Source organism: Cibotium barometz, chromosome 5 (assembly GCF_041138505.1).
Source record: "Cibotium barometz isolate CiBa-2024 chromosome 5, ASM4113850v1, whole genome shotgun sequence".
Classification (NCBI taxonomy): Eukaryota; Viridiplantae; Streptophyta; class Polypodiopsida; order Cyatheales; family Cibotiaceae; genus Cibotium; species Cibotium barometz.
The window spans coordinates 44,229,362-44,253,212 of NC_141050.1; the positions used below are offsets into that span (position 1 = coordinate 44,229,362).

The following is a 23,851-nucleotide window of genomic DNA, read 5'->3' on the forward strand; positions in this document are numbered from 1 at the left end:
TAATGCAACAATTTCCTATGTTAAGGGCCCATATCGATGAAGTAGCATACCTGGAAAACCTAAGAAGGAGAACATAAAGATCTATGACATTTCTCTCCTCCCGATAAATGTAGGCCTGTAAGTCAGAAGATAGAGGCAGAAACTGCAAATAAAATTAGGATGTCTTTAACTTAAATTAAGCAGAAAAAAAGGCCGTAATATTCAACAATTCTAAGAATAAATGCTTGTAAGGCTAATGTGAGCAAAAATGCTTGACTGAGTTGACTGTGACCTCAGAAAAGTCTAAAATTGAACAGAGAAATGTTAACATAATCATAAATGCTTGGATGTGTCCCATGTGATCCCAACAAAGCTTAAAAGAACTTTAAGATGAAAAAGATAAATGTCACAAGCATAAGTGCTTGAAGGAGTTGCATATGATTTTGACAAAGGTCAAAAAAAACCCTAAGATAACACAAATGCTTCATCGGCACAATGAGGGAGACAGTAATGTAAGCATAAATTGCACAATTGAGATGCTTGTGATGTGCATTAACAATAGTAAGGTGCCTCTAAGTATGAGCATCAATTGCACGATTGAGATGCTTGTGATGTGCATTAACAATAGTAAGGTGCCTCTATGTACGATAAGGGAAAACTCTGATGTCTTTTAAGCGCTATTATGATGTGGATTAAGCACAGACATGCATCTTTAAGGTGAACTGCGATGTGGACTAAGAATAGTGATGTTGCACAAATAAGGTCCCTTAAAAACATGATTAAGGTGAATTATGATGTGGAATAAGCAAATGAGATATCTTTATGATGTAGATAAAGCAAAGAAACGTATGACTGTAAGCATGGTAAAGGTGCCTTCATGATGCTGATCAAGCATAAAAATGCACGATTAAGGAGCCTTTTATGTGGATTCAGCATAGTAAGGTGCCAAAGCGATGTGGATTAAGCATAAAAATACATGATTAAGGTGAAATGTCATGTGGATTAAGCATGAAAAGTTAAGGTGAACGGTCATGTGTATTAAGCATGAAAAGTTAAGGTGAACTTAAATGTAGATTAGATTAAGGAGAACTGTGTTGTCGAATAAGCATGAAAGTGTATAATTTAAGTGAACTGTGATGTAGATTAAGCAAAAATGCATAACTGTGTGTGGATTTAAGCAGCGGAGGAAACCCTAGAAGACAAGAGAGAGGAGGTAGCGGCACACCTGTTTAAGAAGATTGTCTGCAGCGCGGTAGTACTTCTTGAGGGGGAAGCGATTGTCGACCTCGAGCTTGGGGGTGTTGGCAGCGATGCTAAAGCGACGAGATGAGCGGCCCCGCATGGTGAAGAGATCATAAGAGGGATAATTTCACACAGAAAATACGTTCTCGCTACAGAAGGCTAAACGATCTTGCTGCAGGAGAAGACGTAAGGTTGAAGCACGTTATAATTATAATAATTATAATCCCATAACCTCTCTTATGATCACAAGCATGGGGTTTGACCACCTCTCTCCCACACACCCACTCATCAACCAACCACCCCCAAAAAGGACATAGTGTCTCATTCATCTCTCATAAACTTTGCAACTTCGTAGCATCTCGAGAAGGCATTCATCTCCATGCCCGTGATCTTAAAATTTTGGGTGGCCTCAAGACATGCAAGCATTTTTTTTGCTTTTTTGTACCTTAATATGTAAAAACAAAATTCTAAATTTTGTTTGCTTATTTTGTTTCTTAATATATCAAAACAAAATTATTTATTTTTATTGCCTTGGATCTTGGGGAGCTACCTTGTGTCCGAAATTAGTCTAATGCACACGTGCACCCATGCCCATAGCTAAGCTCACTTGTGGTGGCCGTATGCCACAGTAACATGGGTTTTACTTATCTAGCATTAAGACTGAGCATTAACATTGACTCATGCTAACACATGTTAAAACCTAGTCTTTACACCATGATTATCATTGAACTCATAATCTTATCTTAAAGTATATAGTAAATTTTGCCACTTATTAAAAAACCCTCATTTTTGCCCAACTTAATCATGTTTGATTGGAAAACAACATGCACTCTAGCAATAGATAGCCTCATTTAGAGACCACTCTATCCATAATCACTATACATGTAAGTAACTCCCCTTTTGGTGCTATAGAAAAAAAGAGTGATTGGTCACCACCATTATCTCCTCCCCCACCTTGTTGCAAACATTATAAGCCGTGTTCCACCTTATTCCAAACATTAGTAGCCTCACAAACATCTTCTCCCCCACCTTATTACAAATAGTGCAGGCCTTATTCCACCTTATTCTAAACATTAGTAGCCTCACAAACATCTTCTTCCCCACCTTGTTCCAAACATCACCACCCTCACAAGGTCTTCTTCCATTGGATAGTTGTGTGCTGGCATTACTTTGGTTTGCATGCACATGGCTTTCATTATGAAGCATTAATCTCAACAAAAAAATGGAGCACTAAGAAACATAGCTCTCATAAAGTTTGAGTACTAATCTCACACAAAATAATTGAGTACTAAGAACATAGCTCTTGTAAAATCTGAGCATTACCAAAACTTACCTACATTCATTACTTGCATAAACATAATCAAAAGTCCTCTCTTGAAACTCAAAAGGTCAAAGTGCTCTCTTGAAACTCAAAATGTCAAAGTCCTCTCATGAAAATCAAAATAGTGATTTCTCTTTCACTACTTGAATAAACATGGCCAATAGTTATATCAAGGATCTAAAATTAGAACAAGAGCCCCTATTCTAGAGCCAAAGTTGTATGGTCATATTAATATATAATTTTGATGTAGTTTGAGAGCCCCCAATATTAAAATAAAAAGAATCTTTAGGATGTACATCAATGATTATCCCCAAGCATGGAAGGTTCTTACTATATTTTCACTCACAGACAGACATAAGCTGTCAGGACCTTTATGACACTTGGAGAAGGAACTCTAATTCTCAATCACAAAAATTAGAGCATAACATATACTTGCACAAATTAAAAGCATAAACCTTAAAAAATAAAATTAAATAAACAAAGAGAGATGGAGAATAGAGTAGAGATCACTGTCGACATAAGATTAGGTTGAATCTCCCCTGGGATGAGTGTGGCCCTTGTACCACTTACCCATATTTATATGTATTAGAAAAAGCTTGCTTTTTAAAAAGAAACTTCTAAAAACAAAGAACAAGTACTTTTGAGTTTTTGAGAGTTTAAGCTCTACAAAAATATAGTAAGCTACAATTTAAAAGTCTTGGGTCTACCAAAAGTATAAAATACTATTTGGTATGTATAAAAGTATGAGGCCTTAACCTTACAAAAATATTAATGCCTGAATATGAAACCATAAAAGGTGTTCTAAAATATCTCATAATGGTCCAACACATGTTCCACCCACGATTAACACATAATCCACCACTCAATCATCGCCTATATGTAAAATAATATTAGTCAATGCACATAGCTGATTAAACATATTAATTTTGACCATATCGTTCCAGCGCACATGGCTAATTAAACACATTAATCCTAGTAAATGATATAAATAAAAGACGTATCCAAATAAAATAACCCAAAATTAAATAATGCACGTCCTTATAAAGGTTATGACTAACTTTGCCTCTTGCTCCGATTGCAATTAAGATCCTCAATTACGTGGATGGTAAGAGTGGATGAGATTTTGGTAAGAATGAAAAAACTTTTCTAGCCTCCATTTGGCATCTTCAATAGGATGGTTCTTGAAAGTCATAAGATACTTAACATAAGTGTCAATAATAGACTCAAGCACAAGATGTTCTTCTTCATCTCCTAATTCAAGAGGTTGTTCTAATATAGGATAAGAAGGTAGAGGTCCTCTAAAAAGGTCTTAAAAGACTAATATGCAAAGAATTATGAATATGGCTATTAGAAGGTAACTCTAGCTTATATGCATTATGTTGATGTTTGTAATTATCTTGAAAGGTCCATAAAATCTAGGAGCTAACTTTATAACAAGATTGGTCTCTATAGATTTAAGTCTCCTTTTCTCAATATGAAGAAGTACATAATTGCCTTCATTGAAGATGACATGTTTGTGTTTACAATTTACATACTTCATGTATTTCTCTTGAGCTTTTTGAATATTTAATTTTACTAACTCATGAATTTAGTCAAAGTCTCTAATAAAAGAATCTACAACCTCTGTAGATTGTGAAAGTCTAATCATAGGAGTTGGCAAAGCCTTACCATAGACTATCAAATGGTGCTTCCTTTAGTAGCAGTATGAGGACAGTAATTATATGCAAATTGCAAAATGTGTAAATACTTATCCCATTGTTTAGGATAAGATGAGACATATGATCTAAGGAAATCAAGAATTGTGCTATTTGTTACTTCAGTTTGTCCATTAGATTCAAGATAAAAAGTAGTAGAGAAATCGAGGTTGTTCCAAGATTATCAAACAAAGTAGTTCAAAAGTTACTACAAAACTTTCTATCTCTATAAAAAGTAGTAGAGAAATCGAGGTTGTTCCAAGATTATCAAACAAAGTAGTTCAAAAGTTACTACAAAACTTTCTATCTCTATAAAAAGTAGAGTGAAATCGAGGTTGTTCCAGTTCAAAAGTTAGATTCAAGATAAAAAGTAGTAGAGAAATCGAGGTTGTTCCAAGATTATCAAACAAAGTAGTTCAAAAGTTACTACAAAACTTTCTATCTCTATAAGAAACAATAATCTTTGGTAAACCATGAGGTACAAACACATGTTTAATGAAAATATGTGTAGTGCAGTCAATGTCTTTTTGCAAGCAATAAAGTATACATGTTTACTGAATCTACTACAGTAAGCATGTTTACCAAATCTATCGACTATAGTAAGCATGTTTACCAAATCTATCAACTATACTCCAAATCATATCATTCTTGTTAGCAGTCAAACGAAAACCAGTAGTAAAATCCATACTTATTTGTTCCCATGGTTCATAGGAATAGATAAAGGCATAAGCAAACCAAAGTTCTTTCCTTTATGACTCTTAATCTTTTGACAAATATCATATTAAAAAACAAACTTAGCAGCATCTTTTCACATGGTAGACTAAAAGAAGTCTTTGGCAACTATTTGCAAAATAGATGATGCTCCTCTATGACGAATAAAAGGAGGTTGATGAGATTCTTCAATAATAGCTTGCCTAAATGATTCAGACATGCATAATCTCTTTTGGAAGAAAAGAAAACCATCATCATATGAATAATCCGAATGAGGTAACCAACCATTATCTTTCATTTTGTTATATGCATTCAAAAAAACAGAATCATTTTCATATATTCTCTTCATGTTATCAAAAGAAATGCCTTCAATAGTAGATATATTATTAATGGTAGGTCTCCTACTTAACGCATCAACAGAGCACGTCCGGGTGTATTGAATAGCTGGCTGAAAACTCCAGATAAAGGATGCCCACTTAATATGTCTATTTGATATTAAGATCGTGAAAGCAAACGTTTAATACTTTGTTGATCATTTTTAATGCTCATAACCCATAAGATAATGTAACTTCTAAATTTTCAATACATGAACAACAGCAAGTACTATTCTTAAGCTTAGATGGTTTTAATTTTCTACTTTCAAAAGCAATTAGATGATTATCTTCCAAAAGCATAAAACCAATACCATATTCACTAGCATCAGTTTTAGTACCATAAAGAATGGTCTAAGGAAATCAGGTAGTGTTCATATAGGTGCATAGGTAAGTGCACACTTAAGTGTATTTAAAGTTTTTTCATGCATGTTAGTCTAAAGAAAAAAATTAACCTTTTTTCAAAAATTTAGTTAAGTAATATGCTTTTTAAGCAAAAAAAATCACAAATCTTCTATAATAAGAACATAAACCAAGAAAAGATCTCAACTCATGAATGTCCTTTAGTCTAGGCCATGATCTAATTATCTCTATCTTTTTAGGATCAACATGAATTCCTTTTGCAAACATAATGTGTCCAAGGGTATTCAATTTCTTTTTAAAAGAATCCACTCTTGTCTAGGTTGGCATAGAGTTGATTTTCTTTCAAAAGATTGAATACTATCTCTAGATGTTTCTCGTGCTCATTTTTGTCCTTACTAAAAAACAAAATGTCATCAAAGAAAACAACTACAAAATTCTGATGCTTCAGGAATATACGGTTCATCATGTGACTAAATGTAGCTGGAGCATTAATAAGTCCAAAAGGCATTACTAAAAACTCATTAATGACCCGTTTGTGTGTGAAAGGTGGTCTTATAGACATCTTCTTCAACCATTCCAACCTAATGATAGCCTAACTTAAAGTCAATTTTGGAAAATATTATGGCTCCTTTTACCTTATATAAGAGATCATCCACATGTGGGATAGGATAGATATTCTTGACAATATTCTTATTCAAAGCTCGATAGTTAATGCACATGCAAAATGTTCCATTCTTCTTTTGACGAGAAGAAGAGGTGCTCTGTATGGTGACTACTAGGTAGGCCTAATAAGTTTCCTATTAAGTAGGTCCTCAATCTAAGACTAGATTGCTTTTTTCTTTAGAAAATTTACTCTATAAGGAGCTTTACAAGGCGGAATACTACCAGGGATAATGTCTATCCTATGGTCTTCTAGTTTAGAATTAGGTAATCTAAGAGGTACCTCATTCATAAAACAATCCAAAAATTATGAAATGAATGGCTCATGCAAGATGTCCGTGGAAATTAATTTAGAGGTAGAAACCTCATTAACCATGACTAGATAAGTCTTTTCCTTTTTCTTGAGCTCGCTTAGCTTGGGTATGGCTAAGAAGTGCACATTCACTAGATTCCCGTAATCCTTTTAAACATATATTCTCACCATTGAATTGAAAAGATATGTCAAGGGAATCATAATTAATGTGAGGGCTATGCTCATGTCTCCATGGCATTCCAAGAATAACATTCTATGAATGCAAAGGTGCAACTAGAGAGGTGCGAGGTTGACTATATGGTGCAATGGATAAAACTACATCTTTCACTTCCTTAGTGCAATTATACTTTGTCCCTTGAAAGGCGGTTTTGATTTATACTTTAAAGGAATAGCATTCAATTTAAGAGGATGAACAAGATTTTCATAAATAAGATCATGCGTACTATCATCATCATCATGCAATATATTTACATCGTTGCCCTTAATTTGTCCTTTCATTTTTAGAAGCATATGAGGTGTAACTCACTTTTCAATAGGTTTAGGCATACCTGGATCATCTGAAAGATATTCATTTTTGTAATTACCCTCTTGCTTGAGAGAGCAGTCGATGTCTTCTACAGCTTCACCCCCATCAATCATGCTGAGGCGTGCGGTTGTTGACTTCTTCTTCTTCTTCTTCAGGAAATTGGGTGCAATGTGTCCTTTCAATCCAACAATTGCAACATGTTACATCTCAAGGTACAAGATCTTATTTCTTCTTTGCCACATCATTCCTCTTATTGTTATTGTTGTTAGCACCAGTTATTATTGTTTGAAACAACACCTTTGGTATCATTGGTGTACCTAGATCAAATTTATGAAAAGGAACAAACTTTTAAATTTATTAGTATGAGAATTCTAAGGTGGTTTGTTGTCCTTTCATACTCCATTCTTCTCATCATAATTGTAAGTTGAAAGAGATTACCGTGGAAAAAGAATGAGGTTAGAACATATTGATCTCCGCACGAAGAGTAGGCTTTAATCCAACAATGAATTTTTGTTTTTGATCCGTTGTTCTCACTTGTTCAATGTCTTGGAGTTGAATGAGAACTTACCAAAATTTCTCCACATATAGCTATACGGTCTCTTTATTAAGTTAACAAAGCATATCCCATTATTGTCATACTCTGACTTTATACTGAGGTGGCGAGAAATTCGTTTTAATGAGCTTTTGAAACTCTTTCCAAGTTCTTGGTCTTTCACGTCCTTGCTTGATTGCATTCTACCATAATGATGCTTGATCGACTAAGTTATTTGCAACACACTTGATCTTATCTTTCTCAAAAAATTCTTCAAAAAAAAAAGTCATCAAGTTGACTTAATCCATGACAACACTGTTTTTGCATCCTTTTTTACCATCAAAATTTAAAAATGTGAAAGCCTTATGACTGATTTTCTTTCCCTTTTGTTTCTCTTGCTCACGAAAAGTTTCTTTGATGGTATGTCTAATGTCAAAGTTAAATTCAACACTTCTAGGTCGTTTCCTATTAGAGATTAGTTCTTCCAATTCTATCATGTTAGCTCGTTCATTTAATTGAGCTTGAAGTTGCTCAAAAATAGAAGGAGGTTGTGGGTTTGACATGATGAGGAATTGAGAGAGAAAAATAAAATTGTAAAAATTTGATAGTAATTAAGACAAGGAAATGAAGAATATGGGAGAAGTAGAACTTACAGTCCTTACTTCAAATTTGTTGAAGTCATATGTTGTCCCAATTTTTTGGAGCAAGAATCCCAACTTCAAGTGTCGTAAGTGGTATTTTAAGCCTTCAATAATGAATTGTTGCAGACGCCCAAAATTGCCTTGAAAGGATACGTATGACGAATTTATTTGAACCTTTTTCCCTATTGTGCAGGGAAGAGCATTCGAAATTTAAAGCTTTTTAGGATAGAAAGCTGTTAAAATTTGAGAAGGCTATAAGTTAAAAGATATATTGTAAAGCTTTTTACAATTTTTTGAAGCTTTTAATAGTAAAGCGTGTAGGAGATGCTTGAGGATTTTAATATGTGTTGTTAAAGCTTTGTAACATATGCTTTATAGTGTGAGTTGTAAAGCTTATATTATAAGCTTCACACCATAAAGCTTTAAAACTAAATCTTTTTATAGTTAAGCTTTTGAAAAAAAAATACAAAAAGTGCATGTAAAAGCAGTAGGTATTGGTGCAGCCACAGCGAGGAGAAAAGGGAGGAAAGATGGCGATGGCGATGGCGATTGCAATGCATAAAGGAGGAGAGAGAAAGAAATGAACAGTTGTCCTAGGCCCGATGCACGAAAAACTCGACTTTTATTCGATGATTTAGACAGAGATTTCACCACCTACCACCCACGAGTGGAATGGCTAGGTTCTTAGGGACACCCAGCAGCGAGATAATCGTGAAAGGAAAGGCAGGGCCAAAGGATTATCATCCATTCTCAGCAGCCCCGCAGAGAGCTCTTTTTGATCTGTAATTTTGCTACTCCAGTTTGGTTTCATGGGCAGCATTATTATATGCCCTCTACTAACCGTAATCCTAAGTTGGTGAGCCGTGCAATGGGCGACCATCTCACACGGTTCGGAGAGCACTTGATCATGCCACTCGGGTGAACGGTCGCGTCGTGGTACGGATAAAAAATAAGCTCGCTTGATTTGTAGAGGGAAAGGCCCGGTGAAGTAACTTCCGACCCGGTGTTCGATAGTCCACTGTAGTTATGCCAATTGTGGTGACATTCGTCAGTAGCTTGGTTCATCTGTATTCCATTTCATATATGTCCGAGGATCCGCATAGCCCCCGATTCATGTGTTACTTATCCATCCCCACCTCTTTTACGCTAATGTTGGTTACCGGAGATAACTCCATTTAATTACTTCCAGGATGGGTGAAAGTTTTGCGCTAACCCATAGCAATGAGAGAGAGGAGGAATTGGCGGTTTAGTGCACAAAATGGGGGGGGGGAGGGAGGAGGGGGAAGAGAGAAAGTGGTCGGCACGGCAACGGGCAAAGGGAGAGAATGAAAATGTTTCTTTCAAAAGTTATTGAAAAATTATGGAGGCCTCTTCCACACTGTCCAATATGGATTGTTTGGGTAGTGAAGCCCTGCAAAATCTGAAATTAGGAGGATTAAGGCAAGAACCTGCTCATTCCACCGATGTGGTAGGATGTTGGAGAGGATGAAGAAATCAAAAGGTGGTTTTTCTGTTGAGGGTGGTATTTGGAAAGTGGGAAGTGGTTTCTAAAGAAAGGTGACCAAGATTCGTAGCCCTTAATCTAGATAACCATCCAATGGTTCACAAAGTTTCCATAAACCTCACAACCTTTTGCCCAAAGGTTTTTATTACTTTACTTTCTTTACCCTTTGGGTTTTTGTGAGCTCCTCTCTTTGTCTAGGCCTTTCTTTTTCTCAAGAGAATTCTCCTTTGATTTGTTGAAGCTTTAGTAATTCCCAAAAAATTAAACTTTGGCCAGCTTTGGTCCAATTAATTGTGTAAACCTTATTATTGAAAGTTTCTTCAAACATCCTTCTCCTTGAGTGGTCCCCAATGCTCTGATGTTAGGAGTGACACTCGGAGAAGGAACTCATTCTTAATCATAAAAATTAGAGCATAACATATACTTGCACAAATTAAAAGCATAACCTTAATAAACAAAATCAAATAAACAAAGAGAGATGGAGAATAGAGTAGAGGATCACCATCGACATAAGATTAGGTTGAATCTCCCCTAGGACTAGTATGACCTTTGTACCACTCACCCATGTTTATATGTATTAGAAAAAGCTTACTTTTCAAAAAGATTACTACCAAAAACAAAGCACAAGTGCTTTTGAGTTTTTGAGAGTAAAAGCTCTATAAAAATATAGCAAGCTACAATTTAAAAGTCTTTGGCCTACCAAAAGTATAAAATACTATTTGGTATGTACAAAGGTATGAGGCATTAGCCTTACAAAAATAATAATGCCAAAATATGAAACCATAAAAGGTGTTCACATGTATTCCAAAATATCTCATAGTGGTCCAACACATGTTCACCCCACGAACATATAATCCACCACTCAATCATCGCCTACATCCAAAATAATATTAGTAAGTACACGTAGCTGATTAAACACATTAATCATGACCATATCATACCAACGTACACAGCTAATTAAACACATTAGTCCTTGTAAAAATAATATATATAAAAGGCGCATCCAAATAAAATATCTCAAAATAAAATAATGGGCGTCTCCATACTAACACAAGCATGCACAGGTGCACATACATATATACACCCACGCATGTACATGCATACAACTTGAGTTGAGTGCTTGCTTAGCTTGTTCATACACAAAAGATGTTGAGCATGTGGATATGGATATTGTGTTGACATGTGGAGATCATAAGGGGGGTCATTTCACACAGAATAATGCTTTGGCTACATAAGGCTATACACTCTTGTTGCAATACCAATTTGACATTAGTTTAAAATATAGGAGAAGATGTAAGATTGAAGCACGTTAAATATCTATTATAATTCCATAAAATATCTTATAATCACAAGAATGGGGTTTGACCACCTCTCTTACATAGAAATTGAGCTTAAAATCCCCCCTTCCCCCCCCAAAAAAAGAACTTAATTTCATCAATGCCCCTTCGATGTCATGTGAAACTTGAGCATAGCATCCCATGACGGCATCATCCACCACATGCCCATATTCCTATTATTTTTTAAATTTTAATTTTTTTTCTTATTTTGTTTCTTAATATATAAAAATAAAATTCTTTATTTTTCTTACCTTGGATCTTGGCAAGCTAGCGGGAGATAGTTTCTTGCACACACACATACCCATTAGCAAAGCTCACTCGTGGTGGGCCACATTCCACATTCACATGAGTTTTACTTATCTTACATTAAAACTAAGCATTAACATTGAATCATGCTAATACATGTTGAAATATGGTCTTCACACCATGATTATTTTTAAACTCATATATAAATGGGTTTCGATAATCTTATCTTAGTATATTTAATAAAAGTGTAAAAGTGTAACCATAAATTTAATTTATACCACTTTATAAATTGATTTATCAGCCTTTTTTTCCCCCAATTTCATCAAATTGAACTCATACAAATGGGTTTCAAAAATCTTATTTTAGTATATTTAATATTGAGCATCCCTCTTTTTCCCAACTTTATCGTGTTTGACTAGAAAACAACATGCATTCTAGTAATAGATAGCCTCATTCTAACCTTAATCACTACATATATTTAAGAAACTCCCCTTTTGGTGCTATAGAAAAAAAGGCTAATTGGTCAACCATGTTCCCAAATATTACACGCCTCATAAGGCTGACATTCATCTTCGTCCATTGGATGGTTGTGTGCTACTTAATTTGGATGAACATGGCTCTCATGAACGAAGAATTATTCTCACACAAAATAATTGAGTGCTATAAGAAACATAGCTCTGAGAGAGAGAGAGAGAGAGAGAGAGAGAGAGAGAGAGAGAGAGAGAGAGAGAGAGAGAAAGAGAGGTGTTTTATGAGGCGTGAGTTGTGAATAGCATTAATAAGGTTGTGAGTTGTGAGTTGTGAATAGTATTCATTAATAAGGTTTTCCATTCTCCCAATAGCAAGTGGTTGTGCACGGGAAAGTGTGTTGGAGGCTACGATAATTAGTAAGCGGTAAAATTTATAAGGCATGAGCAAATAACTCCACAATGTAGATCTCGATCTAGACAATGCTTCTATCAACTCCCACCCAATCATCTAAGTCATGAGATAACAACTCCACAATGTATATCTCGATCTAGACAATGTTTCTATCAAATAGACTTCTTAGTCCAGCATCTCCTATACAATTATGTTAATTGTGCTACAAAATTGTGCATAGATGGCAGCAGGTCATTGACCAGCATTCTTTACTTTGAACATAGTCAATAAACTCGTTTGAGAGATTGCAATTCGGAGTTGGTTTGATACTCCAACCATTCCATACAAATTGATTATCCTTGATTTAATGTAATTTCTGGTAAAATTATGCTGATAAAATTGTGGTAATCATCATTTTACATTTAACCCTTGGTTAATGCCTATAAATCTCACTCAAATTCAAGATTTTTCATAGCCAAAGTTGCATTTGGGAATGTGCATAAGAATGAATGCTATATGCATTATGTATTGGGCACATTGCATCAGTGTAAAAATGGGATCAGACACTGCCCTTGTCCAGAATAAGGCAAGAGGTAAGACCTCCCGCATAAATTTGGGTTTGCATTGCATAATGACACAAGATAAACATCAAAAACCCAAAAGAACTATCAGCAAAATGGTTAAACATGTTGCTCACATGGAGCAAGAAGACCTGACGGACAAGCTCATGGCCCCAGCCATGAAAGAAGAAGATCTCTTTCCAAGAGGAAGATCTACACCAAGAAGATCTAGAGGAAGCATTGAAGGAAGACATGGACACGAGAAGAGAAGCTACCACAAGAAGACTGAAAGAAGAGGAAGACATGGACGCATGGAGAGAAGCTGCCACGACAAGAAGACTGAAGATAAGAGAAGATGTGAGGCTCCAAAGAGTGAGGACATGTGAAAATCTCTGAGAGAGAGAGAGAGAGAGAGAGAGAGAGAGAGAGAGAGAGAGAGAGAGAGAGAGAGAGACCCCACAACCCAATGTAACCTACCCCAATAAAGTAAAACCACCTCTGAGCCACCGCCGATGATCCGATGATGTAGGCCACGTGGGTAGATAGATGTATGTGTGAGCACTTTAGTCAAGGTCGCAGGCACTTGTAGTAAGCCTTGGACACATAGAGAGAGAGAGAGTGTCAAGGACTATGAGTTTAGGGACTTGAGGCACTGGTCGCGGGCTGTCAAGTAAGAGAGAAACTTGGTATAGGGTCTAGGTGTGCTAGGAGTATTCACTTGAGGGGAGGTGTTGAAATATACAAGTGAATAGGGTGTGTGCGGGAACAAGCCCTTGGTTAGAGGATGTAAAAGAGAATCTGTAAATGTGAAAGAACCTGTGAAAAGGTGAGAAGAATCTATTGCGAGAGAATAAAGGGTAGCATGAGAAGATTTAGGAAGTGTGGAGATATTCTGGGAAAAGTGAAGAGGTGGAGAGAATCAAACAAAAGAGGTGGAGTGAATCAAGGAGAAATTAGTGGGATTAGATGCTTGGATGTAAACTCTATAAATTGAGGCATTGGCCTAATGAGAACTTGCTGGTTTTTTATTATCCATGCCTACATTAAGCTATTTGTTAATTACTCACTAATCACGTCTTAATTATTTACTAATCACTTTGTTAATGATGTTGATTCTAGTATTTGATCCACCATAGCTCATCACATTGCTGTAATTTCAACAAGGTGGACAAGATAGACACTCTCAATAGCTTGTATTTGTAATATGTTATGAACCATACAATGAAAGGCTTTTAATATAGATAGTTGCTAGCCCTATCTCCTTTACACATCATCATCCCATGTGGCTAGAGACTTCTAATATAGACAGCCTCTAGCCCAATCTCCTTTACACATTATTATGCCATGTGGTAATTCCTTTTCCACATTCTTTTATGTGGCTCTCACCATTCACACAATATCTCATGTGGAATTCTTATCTTTCCATAATAAGATAATATCTTGCACCTTTAAGGTGTGTTCACACACTCAACCAAATAACCTGAGTTTTATTTTACATTGCACATTTCAACACCCCTCCTCAATGTAAAATTAGATGTGTGAACTAACCATCTCTCCAACCACTTTGACCAACTCATCTCTCAATCTTAACAATTTGGCATTGCTAATCTCAACACTTCCCCTCAATGCAAATTGGAGTGTTCAACAAGTGTGTGTGTAGCCAACCTTGACACCTCAAGTCTGTTTCAAGCACTATTTTCCTTGAGCGGAGCCACCTAAGTACTTTTTGGACACCCATGTACCCAGGAGAAGGAACCAACCCACAAAGTGTATAACCCATGTGTGCACAACTCAATGCACACCACATTACAAACTGTTTCCAGCATCCGATGGGCTAGGTTAGGAGACCCTCGTAATTTGGATGAAGAAATACAATCCTTTTTATGCATCAAGGCAAGTACTTATTGTTATGGGTTTCCTCACCTCCAAGAGAGAACTTTACACATTCATCTAATGGGATAAGCAATAGAACATAACCGTCGTGGGATACTTACCAATGCTGTGATCTCGAGTCCCTTGAGGCCTCCAAGCTCGCTTTGTAAAGCTCCAAACTCCAAGCTCCACCTCCACTCTGTCACCGTGGAGCCGCTCACACCATCACATAGACTAATCACACTCTCTCTCACTCTCTCATACAAGCATAAACACACAAGCATGAAAGAGGCATAATGCTAGAATGTTCTGGGAGAGCTCCCAATAGCACAAAGGGGATTGTGTCCTTTTGCCTTATATACAATTGGCCCTTATTCACACTTGGGCGCCCAAAACTTACTAACTAGGCCTTGAGTGGCCAATATCTCATAATGTATAATCTTTATAGGGCCTTTACATGACACTTATTAATGTCCTCAATTGAGGATCATGTTGTTAATCCGAATGGGATTAACATTCCCCCCTTCCTAATGTAGGTTCTGTCCCCTTAGAACCTATTACCTAGGTCGGAAGACTTGGTCACCGAATTCATGTCGGTAGAAGTTGCGTCTGGATTGGAGTTTTCAGAGTGTTCGATGGAATGCCGAGTGGGACTTCCAGAAGCCGGTGTCGATCACGTCTTCAAATGTCAGATACATATAAGCTGGAAGACATCTTAAGCGGTGGTAATACAGCAGTATCCCTTTGTGTAAAGGAAGTTCGTTCATGTTGAACTGTAGATGCTGCGCTTCAAAGCCATCATAAGGTTCTATAGGTTGATCTAGAAGTACCACCAATAACTTCATGAACCTAACACTGGCTACAATTGCAGGGTTAGGTATTCTATGCCAAGCCTTGATCCAGGTTAGCAGTTACTGTCTTTGTTCTTGAATATTCCCAAATTTAGCTGGATTGAATATAGGAAAGTTGTAGTAGACATTAGAATCCCTGCTTTTGGCATCCTTGAACTCCAGCGGTGTCCACCTTCTCTTGATAGGCATGTATAGTGGATCCACGCGCAGTGTTGGCGACGCACTCATGTAAACTCTGATGTATTCAGGCACTGTTAAAAATTCTTGTATCCATGTAGGTTGGACACCAAAATTTGGCAATTGTGGCGCTTCTTCATTTGTGTGAATGGTGGTGTATCCACCTCTGGGTGTGCACATGATGTCACTTCCTCCATCTTCTTCTGTAATAATAGCCGATCATGAATGTGACCAGGTGAATTTCCAGCAAGTCAAAGAGATGAGGGTTTCCTAGCTTTGTATGTTTTGCCGTTAATCCAATTCTAGGATTAACAAGAGCTACCGCCATTATCTTACATCAAGGAGTCACGATAGATACACCAAAGGGTCATCAAATCAAGATATCAAGCAATAGTGTCCAAAGCTACAACTTGGATGGGCACCCGTAATGGTGAATGCTTGAAACACCATGTTCATGAAACGTTGAAATGTCGCTGGAGCATTGGTTAAACCAAATGGCATGACTCTGAAAGCATAACAATCCCAAGGAGTGATGAAGGTTGTTTTCAATTGATCCTCCAATGCAATCCCAATTTGAAAGTAACCCGAGTAGCCATCACATATTGTATACTTCTCATGACCTGCTACCTCATTTAGGATCTCATCTTGAAATGGGAGAGGAAAGTGGTCCCTTTTTGTCGCCTCGTTGAGTGGACGATAGTCCACACAAACCCTCCATTTGCCGTTCTTCTTGGGAGTGACCACGACGGGAGAGACCCACTCTGAATTTTCTACAGGATATATGAATCCTGCTGCTAGAAGCTTCCTCACCTCTTTGAGTAGTGCTTGCTCCTTGATGACTCCTAGTCTTTGTAGCTTTTGTGCCTTAGGTTTGGTTTCTGGCTTTAGCTCGATCTTGTGTTGAATGGCCTCTACGCCACGCACATCTGTGTAATCTTTAGCAAAAAACCTGGGAAATTTCCTTAGAACACATTTAAACTCCTCTCCTTCCTCCGATGTAAGCGTTTTTGAGAGCATAGCATCAAACATTTCTTCATCATGCACAATTTGGTCTTCTTGAGAGCCTACCTCCTCCAAACCTTGACAGGGTGTCTCTTTGTCTTTTGCTCTGAATCTTACCCCCATGACTTCAATGGAAGACTCCTCGTCCATAGTGCTACTGCTGCTTTCTTCCTCTGAGGCGTCATCGGTCCAATCCTCCTCTGTTTCGCCTTGAGAAGATTCTTCATTTATCTCCTCTTGTCGTTGCTCCTTCATGTCAAAGATAATCTTCTTACGATTTTCATTCTTGCAAATTAACTTTCCATTTTCCCAATCCTGCAAAGCTCGCATTCTCATTAGCCATGGTCTACCTAGGATAAATGGATAACCACTTCCCTTGGTAGACATAACATAAAAATCAACAACCTTCTTAATGCCAAAAACTTCCACAGAAACATTCTTACAAATCCCAAGACACTTTGCTTTGCTATTGTTTGCCATTTTCACCTTAATTTCAGGTGTTTCATGAATATGCATGCCTAGTTTTTGCATAAGGTCCTCTGTCATGATGCAAATTTGTGCACCCCTATCTACTAGACCCTTCTTAACTAGCCTTCCCTTGATGTAGCAATCTAATATAGGTGTAATGTCCTCATCCATCTCGGCTTGTGAAATTTTTACAACAGGTACATTCTCTTTTGTTTTTCTCCTAGTGCTCACGGCCTTTGTTAATTCCCTCCTAACTTGTGGACATAAGGCTAGAAATTGAGGCCACGAGATATTAGGACCCTTACCTCTCATGTCTTCCAAAAGGTTGTATGGAGCCATACCATGTCCAAGGGGAAAATCTTGGAGGTTTATACGACGTCGTCTCCTCTTGACTTCCTTGTTTTCCTTCACTTTCTTTCCTCGTCCATGGTCACTTTGTGATGCCACACCCTCCTTTTCTTTCTCTTTTCCACGTCCTCGTTTGATACCATTTGCTTCAATGTCTACCTCCTTGGCCTTTGTTACCTCTACCACATGTACATTTGGGTCCGGCAAGGGTGGCATTCCTTCCACTCCTCGTGGAGGTGGTCTTGTTGCATTGGGCCTCTGCAAAATCATCGGTTGTTGTTGACTAGTGCCTTCACTTGCATTCATCACTGGATAATTCATGTTAGGCTTCCCTGGCTCCCCACGAGGCCAAGGACAATTATACATCCCATGCCCTGACTCTCCGCAATTCCAACATTGCAAGAGTCGCCTAGGTCGTTGCTCTCGTTCTTCAACCCTTTTAGCTTGGCCCTTCTGTTCCACAGCTTGTGCAAAGTGGATAGACAAGTTATTTAAAGACTCATTTAACTTTTCTATCACCTCGACTGTGACCTCAGGTAATTCTCTACGAGTGCAAGACTGTACCTCTTCCCTAGGCTTTGAGTCATCAAAGATAAAGCCCCTCCCAAGCATACACCTCATCTTTCGGAGTTTCTTGGTAGCCCTAGCCTCAGCAGCATCAAATGTTGTGGGCTCTCCTGACTCTACTTGCAATTTTTAGTGATGGGTACATCCCTGCAATAAATCTCTCCTTCTTCAAGAATTCAGCACAATCTCCAGGGTTAGGAAGACTACGCAACCAAAGAGTCCAAAGACGTAAGAATTCTTGCTTATAACTCAAGTAGTCCTCTAGATCCTTTTGCTTATGAGCAACTATTTCTTGCCATAGCTTTTGTGTGTTCAAAGGAGTGAAGTAATTGTCTCTAAAAAGTTGCATGGCCCCCTTGTAATCTACTCGTGCGGGTGCAGGTAGAGATTGAAACCAAGTGGAAGCATCTCTTCGTAGGACCAACTCAAACATGTCTAAGCATTCTTGGTCTCCTACCACTCTCTTTATGTGGAGTGCCATTCTAAAGTTTGATAAGAATAACTCGGCATCCTCACCGGGCTCTCCAAAGAATAAGGGATAGCCACTCATTTGCCTAGTGGTATCCATGCTTGAGAAGAAGGAAGCACAAATATGATTGCACAAAGGTCTTCCTTCACTCTCTCTCTCTCTCTCACTCCTTTTTTTCTTTTTTCTTTTTTTTTCTTTTTTCCTTTTTCAAAGTAGAATGAAAATGTAGACGTCAAAGCTTATGTCATAACGAATCAAAGGCAAAATAAATGGATTAACTGAGGCATTAATGGCTGCTACTTGCCTAGGTCAAAACATACGACGAATGATACGCTGAAATTGTAACTTACTACCAACAACTATGTGTATTTCTTGCCTAGCATAAGAGATTGGCCTATGGTATAAGTCTTCTTGATTCATAAAACTAAGCTAAAACAAGATGAAAATATGCACATCAAAGGAAATGGTGTAATCTAAAATGGGAAGTATGATAGGATTAGGTGATGCTAAAATCTCACTTAGTCTTTCTGGACCAAAAAGAAGAACCATGCGTTGTTGGTAGAAAATCTTTCTATCAATGCAAACATTCACTCTAATGGAGTGCACCCAATGAAACTGGTTGAATTGAATCCCAAGAGGATTAGGAGGAGGTAAATTGTTCATGAAAGATCACACAAAAGTACCACTTTCCTTCTTAAAATATGATACCCAACAAGCAAACAAGGAAATTTAGGTGTTAGAGAGATCGATGTACCTTAAATACCCATTCAAAAACTGCTCGTTCCTCAGTGGGGGCACCAAAATTGAGGCGGTCCGGGGCGGGCAACAAGAAGAGCGGCCTCTAAGCACTCCTCAAGGCTCCCGTGTTGCTCAATGGGCTTGGGGCACAACGCCACACAAACATAAGAACCTCAAAACCACACACCCAATAAGAAAAGGGGCACCACCTAGTTATGTGTGTGAACTAGGACACCAAAAATCTTTCCTTGTAGCAAATCAATACAAGCTAACCATATACATCAATCAAAAAGGCACACACACTCTCAACAACACTCATAACATATGATATTGTGTGTGGAGGAGACTAGCATAACACAAATGGTGGATGCACACCAAACTTGGAGAAGAACTTGGAGAGACAATATAAGCTTGATTTTGTTGTCGCTATGCACTTGGTCTTAAGGTTACGGGAGCCCTCTCACCATATAACCCTCTTACCATGAATTGAGCAACAAATCAAAAACAAGCCCTCAAGCCTCCAAGCATAAAATCACACCACAAAATACAAGGATCGAGTTTACCTTAAATCAAACATCGTACCGCTTTGGTAAAATAACTTTGGAGTTGGAGGAGTCCAAGATTTTGTACACAATTACACCCAAACTACTAATCTTATTTATGCACAAAGGCAAGATACAATTATGATAGGGAGTATGGCATCACTCAAGCTCTCACAATGACATAACTAGCTTCAAGCTTCAAGCTTCTCTATGCAATCAAAGGTATTGATGTATAGAGAGAGCTCACAAGTTCACTATCTCCTTACACACTAGAGTTGGGAGTGGTGTACAATGTGTGTAATCTCTTCTTTACAAGGAATGGAAGGGGCTCTATTTATAGGTTTGAGAAGTCCCAATTAGGATTAAGCTTAATCAATCTTATTATGAAAAATCATAGATTATGGATTTTTTATTTTGAAATGAGAGTGGGCCTCTTCTTATCCCTTGAGTCACATGGATGTGGGCTCAAGGTGAGAGAATTATTGAAGATGAGAGGAGAGTGTGATGTAGAGGTTTGAGCAAATACTTGTAGTAATGCCTACTCCAAAAGTAGTAGAGTGGGTGCTTATTTACAAATGTTAGTGGTTAGTAGTAGTTAGTAATCACTATAAAAGGTTAGTAATACAATGTACAAAATGAGTGAGAGGAGTAAAGATTTGGAAAGATCCTTTGTGTGGTTGAAAGCTCGAAGAAGCTTGGATTCTCTCATGTGTAGATCTTTAAGTTAACCGCCGTCGGTCTCCTTCTTGCATTTGACGCCACAAAAGTTGATTGAGGTGAAGAATATAGGAGTTTTTGTAGATAGAAACCCCATATTTGCAGAGGTTAATATGATACATTCATGCTGAATTTTTATGTATTTTTGAGATTGGGAAAATAATTTAGTAATATGGGAGTAGGAGGGAGAGAAATGGAGATGAGGTATGGGTGTAGAGTAGAAATGAGAGAAAATGGAGATGGAAGGAGAGGGAAAAGGTGGAGAGGGTGAGAGAGGACATGAAGTTTGCAGGTTTGATGGAGTGAGAAAGGAATGAGTGAGTATGTAGGTGATGAATGTGTAAGGGAGGTGAGAAGAGACTAGGTGTACCTTGCCAAAAAGTGGGCATACTGGGGTCCAATAAAAAATTCATATCTCACCGCCATCAGCTCCAAAAATTCTCAAAAAAATTGAGCATATTCTTGAGCTCCCGAGCTAACGTTTGTCTTTTGATTACCAGTCCAAATTCGGAGTGGAGGTGGGCGCAAAAAATTCAGCAGAATCATGTATTTTCTGAATTTTTAAAATCTTTGTGTGGATCCCCATTGGTGGAATTTCTTGATAGCTCCAAGAGTGAGCCCCCCAATACATCATATCCTGACCTTAGAGACTCAAGTGTATGTGGACACTTGCATGGAGGAGATTTTTTCTATTTTATAAAGGATTTACATAATAAGAAAAAATAAGCTAGTATTTAACTAGTCAACATATCATGACAATATGGTTATTATGATAGGAAAATAAAATAAACAAAGAGATCTATTTGTGAATAAAATATACAAAAATAATTGATATATAAAAAAATATTTAATGAAAATATATAAAATATTTAACAGTAAAATAACTAAACTATTGAAGTCAAAATGGAGGGAAACCCTCATTATTTTAGGGTAGATGAGAGAATAAAAGATGAAATAGTCTAAGGGAAAAAGTGATTTGGGTAATAGGCTTTCTACATGGTGTGGGTAGAAATGTGAGAGCATAGGAGTTACTTATGCATGGTGAAGTTGAAGCATATGTACAATGATGGTCCAAAAGTATTATGAAGAAATAATAATAATAATAATAAATAAATAAAATATACTTAGATTTTGTAATACACACACCTAATGAAGTATTTACATATTTGAGAAAATAGAGACCCCCATATTTAGGCCCTTATATGGAATGAAATATTTACACAAAATGGGCCGTAATAATTTTATTTATTTTTGATGAGTGGCTAGCAAAAACTTTTTTTTTAAATAATATAAAAAATATATGGAAGATATGGGTAAAGTCCCTAACGCACACACGCCTATTTACAGTGAAAAGGTATTTATGACAAAGAGTTTATATGATTTTTCCTTGGCCGAGGTAGCTCCTTGTGGTAATGTGGATAGCCAAAAAAATGGCTATCACTAGATCCCACCCAACCACCCCAAATGTATAATAATGATCACATGACATATGTAGAATGTAAAAAACGAGCTCAAGAGTGCATGCTTAGCATGGTTGAATGTCTTACAGAGTCACCAGTTGTGATTGAGCCTCATAATGCCACAAGTAAAACAGCAACCAAGATACAAAACCTAGAGGAGTATCGCTTTCCCTTTTAAGAGGAAGACATACTTTCTACGGAAGAGTCATTTAAAATAGACTATACGAACTATAGGCTTGAGAAAGCACGTACAGAACTCGATAATTCCCTTGCAAGATTAAAACAGTCTCTCACAACCTCAATAGAGGAATGCTCTTCTCTCTCAGATAAAGCCAGAATCATATCAACACTTGCACCTTTAATGGATCAACTTGAGTTATACAAGGACATAACAAACTACATAAAATAGGACTGTCAGTATTCGCAAGTTTCGAAACAGCCCTCATTAAGAATTGTCAAAGGGCCAAGTGTGCCATTGTATGCACTGGGCACTTTTGAAAAAGCTGAGACCCAAACATAGGATGAAAGTGAATGGGAATATAAAATAGACATAGGATTTGAAGCTGAAATACTAACTGAAATACCCATGGTTCCTTTGGAAGATTCTATCATGATATGGTTGGATTTCCCTACAAGCAATGATGTTCAGCATAAGCGCGCAGCATTGATTAGCCCTCGAGTAAGTCATAACATTATGACAATAGACACTTGGGTGTCATAGGGACAACCTAAACTCACCCTCACAAGCAATGGTCTTGTAAAAGGAACCAATGAACAAAACATTGAAGTTCCAGGTTACTTTAAATACACTACTCGAACAATCGATTGACGATATGGAATCTACATTTCATGTCACCCTAAATTCCCTTGAGTATGATGTCATCATTGGTGGACCTTGGATAAGTGAATCGTTGTATTCACTAGATGAATCCATGCAAACAGTCACCTTGAACACTCCTGCATGCAATGTACAATTGCTATTTTATGGGAGGAAGAAACCTTGCAAGAGCCGGAACTTCAAACATATCTTACTAACAAGATCCCTAGGATTTTGGTTGGATTGGAAATTTCAAATGAAATCACCATAGATCAAGCACAGCTTTATCCAAAACGAGAACACAATCTCATGACCCTCGAGCTATGGGATTTGTTAGGACAACCAACACTCACAGAACATCCTGAAAGGATTACCTTTACATAAGACTTGAACATGCCATGTCTGGGTACTTTTAACATACAATGTATATTGAAACTAACCTCCTCACTTGCAAGTTTTTTGTGGTGATCTTGGGTACCATAATGCGAGGAAGAAGATCCAACTTTAATGGATATCTATGATGCTGAATGCAAAAGGATACAAACCTCTTCCACAAAAGCCCCTCTACACCATGACCTACCATATGCGTCAACAACCAACTCCGATAAAGCCTCTACTCCTTCAATCCCATCCTCACCTATCTACGAAGTTCGATGCCAAGACCTCGCAATCGACATCTATTCCTGAAGAAATTCCCAGAGCCCAACCATCCATCTCTAACAGGGAACTCAAAGGAAAGGCCCCGACTCCTATGCATCTTCATCGACAAACCTCACCAAAGGAGATAACCACATGCTCAAAGGTCTCGTCATCGACAACCACTAAATAAGAGACTCTAACCTCATTATCATCAACAATGCTCATGAGTCTCAAACCTACAGCCTCAGCGCCAACCAAAGTTAAGGAGGGCCCCAAATCTTCCACATCACCCCAAAAGAAAACTCCACCACGACAACCACAAT

General features: G+C 37.5%; 1 protein-coding gene across 1 annotated transcript in view; it reads right to left on the reverse strand.

Moving 5' to 3' along the window:
- Positions 1-1,457, reverse strand: part of LOC147638535 (AMSH-like ubiquitin thioesterase 3) — a 75,682-nt gene extending 74,225 nt beyond the window's left edge. The window contains exons 1-2 of the mRNA XM_086798446.1: positions 1,205-1,457; positions 51-115 (exon numbers count right to left, since the gene is read on the reverse strand). Coding sequence (XP_086654572.1) covers positions 51-115; positions 1,205-1,321 — 182 coding nt within the window. The 5' untranslated portion in view covers positions 1,322-1,457. The remainder of the gene's footprint in view (positions 1-50; positions 116-1,204) is intronic.
- Between the last annotated feature and the right edge of the window lie 22,394 nt (positions 1,458-23,851).